This window comes from Elephas maximus, chromosome 4 (assembly GCF_024166365.1).
Source record: "Elephas maximus indicus isolate mEleMax1 chromosome 4, mEleMax1 primary haplotype, whole genome shotgun sequence".
In the NCBI taxonomy this organism is placed as follows: Eukaryota; Metazoa; Chordata; class Mammalia; order Proboscidea; family Elephantidae; genus Elephas; species Elephas maximus.
In genome coordinates, this window is record NC_064822.1 from 112,201,936 (window position 1) to 112,204,651 (window position 2,716).

General features: G+C 37.1%; 1 protein-coding gene across 1 annotated transcript; it reads right to left on the reverse strand.

The window, feature by feature from the left end:
- Nucleotides 1-999: 999 nt before the first annotated feature.
- Nucleotides 1,000-1,959, reverse strand: LOC126076371 (olfactory receptor 6C6-like). Its single transcript, XM_049884908.1, has one exon. It carries the CDS (start codon nucleotides 1,957-1,959, stop codon nucleotides 1,000-1,002), a length of 960 nt encoding a protein of 319 aa, XP_049740865.1.
- Nucleotides 1,960-2,716: the final 757 nt, after the last annotated feature.

The window sequence follows — 2,716 nt, forward strand, 5'->3', positions numbered from 1 at the left end:
TGGACCAAAAGCAAAGAAGTTTCCGGGATAAAATGAATGCTTCAGAGCTCAGCGGAGCAAGCGCGGGGGTCTGGGGAACATGGTTTGCGGGGACTTCTAAGTCAATTGGCAAAATAATTCTATTATGAAATCATTCTGCATCCCACTTTGAAATGTGGCGTCTGGGGTCTTAAATGCTAACAAGCAGCCATCTAAGATGCATCAATTGGTCTCAACCCACCTGGAGCAAAGGAAAATGAAGAACACCAAGCCCACATGACAACTAAGAGCCCAAGAGACAGAAAGGGCCACATGAACCAGAGACCTACATCATCCTGAGACCAGAAGAACTAGTTGGTGCCCGGCCACAATCGATGACTGCCCTGACAGGGAGCTCAGCAGAGGACCCCTGAGGGAGCAGGAGAGCAGTGGGATGCAGACCCCAAATTCTCATAAGAAGACCAAACTTAATGGTCTGACTGAGACTGGAGGAATCCCGGCGGTCATGCTCTCCAGACCTTCTGTTGACACAGGACAGGAACCATCCCTGAAGACAACTCATCAGACATGAAAGGGACTGGTCAGCGGGTGGGAGAGAGACGCTGATGAAGAGTGAGCTAATTATATCAGGTGTACACTTGAGATTGTGTTGGCAACTCTTGTCTGGAGGGGGGATGGGAGGATAGAGAGAGAGGGAAGCCGGCAAAATTGTCAAGAAAGGAGAGACTGAAAGGGCTGACTCAAGACGGGGAGAGTAAGTGGGAGTAGGGAGTGAGATGTATGTAAACTTATATGTGACAGACTGATTGGATTTGTAAACGTTCACTTGAAGCTTAATAAAAGTTATTATAAAAAAAAAAAAAAAAAAAAAACACAAGCAGGAAGTATTAATCATAAAAAGAAGTAGGAAAGTGTATTGTGCTGGCAGATTTGTTTAAAGATTATAAGAAATTTAACTTATTGAGAGGATAGATTAAGTAAACATGAACAATGGAACAAAAAAATTACTCATCGTTTCTGTCAAGATTTAAATCTTTTATTTATTTTTTGGAAAAAAATGAAAATCTTTCTGAGTGTATCTTTGGAAGCTTGTTTCACTTGCTGATTCTTTAAACTGTAAATGAAGGGATTGAGTAAAGGGGCAACTGAGGTATAGATAACAGCTACACCTTTGGATAAAGCCACCCTTTCTTTTGCTGATGGTTTCATGTAAATGAAGATACAGCTACCATAAGTAAGGGAGACTACAGTCATGTGGGCAGAACAAGTGGAAAATGCTTTTGTTCTTTTCTGAGCAGAGGGGATTTTTAGAATGGTCTTGATTATATATGTATAGGAAAAAATCACTAACAGCAATGTGACCACAAGTATTATAGCTGATGAAACAAATGAAATCAATTCTAGGAAGTGAGTGTCTGTGCAAGAAATCTGCAAGATAGGAGAAGTGTCACACATGAAATGATTAATTACTTTGGAAGCACAGAATTCCAGTTTCAGTCCCATAAGCAATGGTGGGAAGGTATTCAGAAAGCCAGCTGCCCATGAACAGAGTACAAGTTGGTAGCACACTTGGCTTCTCATAATGATGGGGTAATGAAGGGGTTTACAGATGGCTACATAGCGGTCATAAGACATGGCAGCCAGAAGGTAAAACTCTGTAATTGCTACTAAAAGGAAAAAGAATAATTGAGATGCACAACCACTGTAGGAAATGATTTTGTTTTTAGTCACAATGGTTGTCAGGAATCTAGGAATGCAGATTGTTGTCAATGAGATTTCCAAGAAGGAGAAATTTTGGAGGAAGAAATACATTGGAGTCTTGAGGCGAGGGTCCAGCAAGGTGAGGAGAATGATGGATAAGTTCCCCATCACACTCAAAATGTAATTGAGAAAGAGAAATATAAAAATCACAATTTGTAACTGTGGGTCATCTGTCAGTCCCAAGAGAATGAACTCTATTTCCCTTGACTGGTTCTTCATTTCATTTTTGAGTCCTATTAAATTGATGTTGGGAAACAACTCCAAAAGCAGAAATAACAAGACTTCTTTAAAGCTACCATAAGAAAAATTTTGATATCCAGAAATGTAAGCAAGCATAAATATTTGTTGCAGTTTAACAAGGGACATGATAACTAAAATTATACCTTAGATCAATCTAAGTATCCTCTATGTATTTTCTGTGTATGTTTAATAAATTATTGCAATAAATTCTTATAAAATTTAGACAATTTTTTCAGTGTCAATTTACAATGCATGTTCAACAATTTTATTTTATGAAAAAACTTTTTAAATCTACAACCATACAGAAATATTGGCAGTCACATACTTTCTGTAACTATGACTGAAATTAGCCATTACACAGCATTCATTGTTTAGCTCCAGTGCAGTACTGCTCCATTATTCTTTTGATTTATTTTCTTTAATATTTATTTTTTACTGGTCCCAAATCATGTCTTCTCATAATCCTTTAAACTCATCGTTTTGAAATACCTTCCAGATACAGGTAGTAATTTCTCGTCTAAAGAAATTGAGAGAAAGATCGTAGCTACAGAAAAAACAAAACAAAATTACTTTCTGACATGATCTTTGTCTTGAATTCAGATAATTTATAAATTCTTAAATTTTTTTTTCCTGTTTGTGCAGACCACCATAAATATTTTTATGTCCTTATTTTTTTCTTTTTTTTAATCTAAGTATGAGGGTGATTTTAATAACTAGGAGTAATTTAATAAACCCT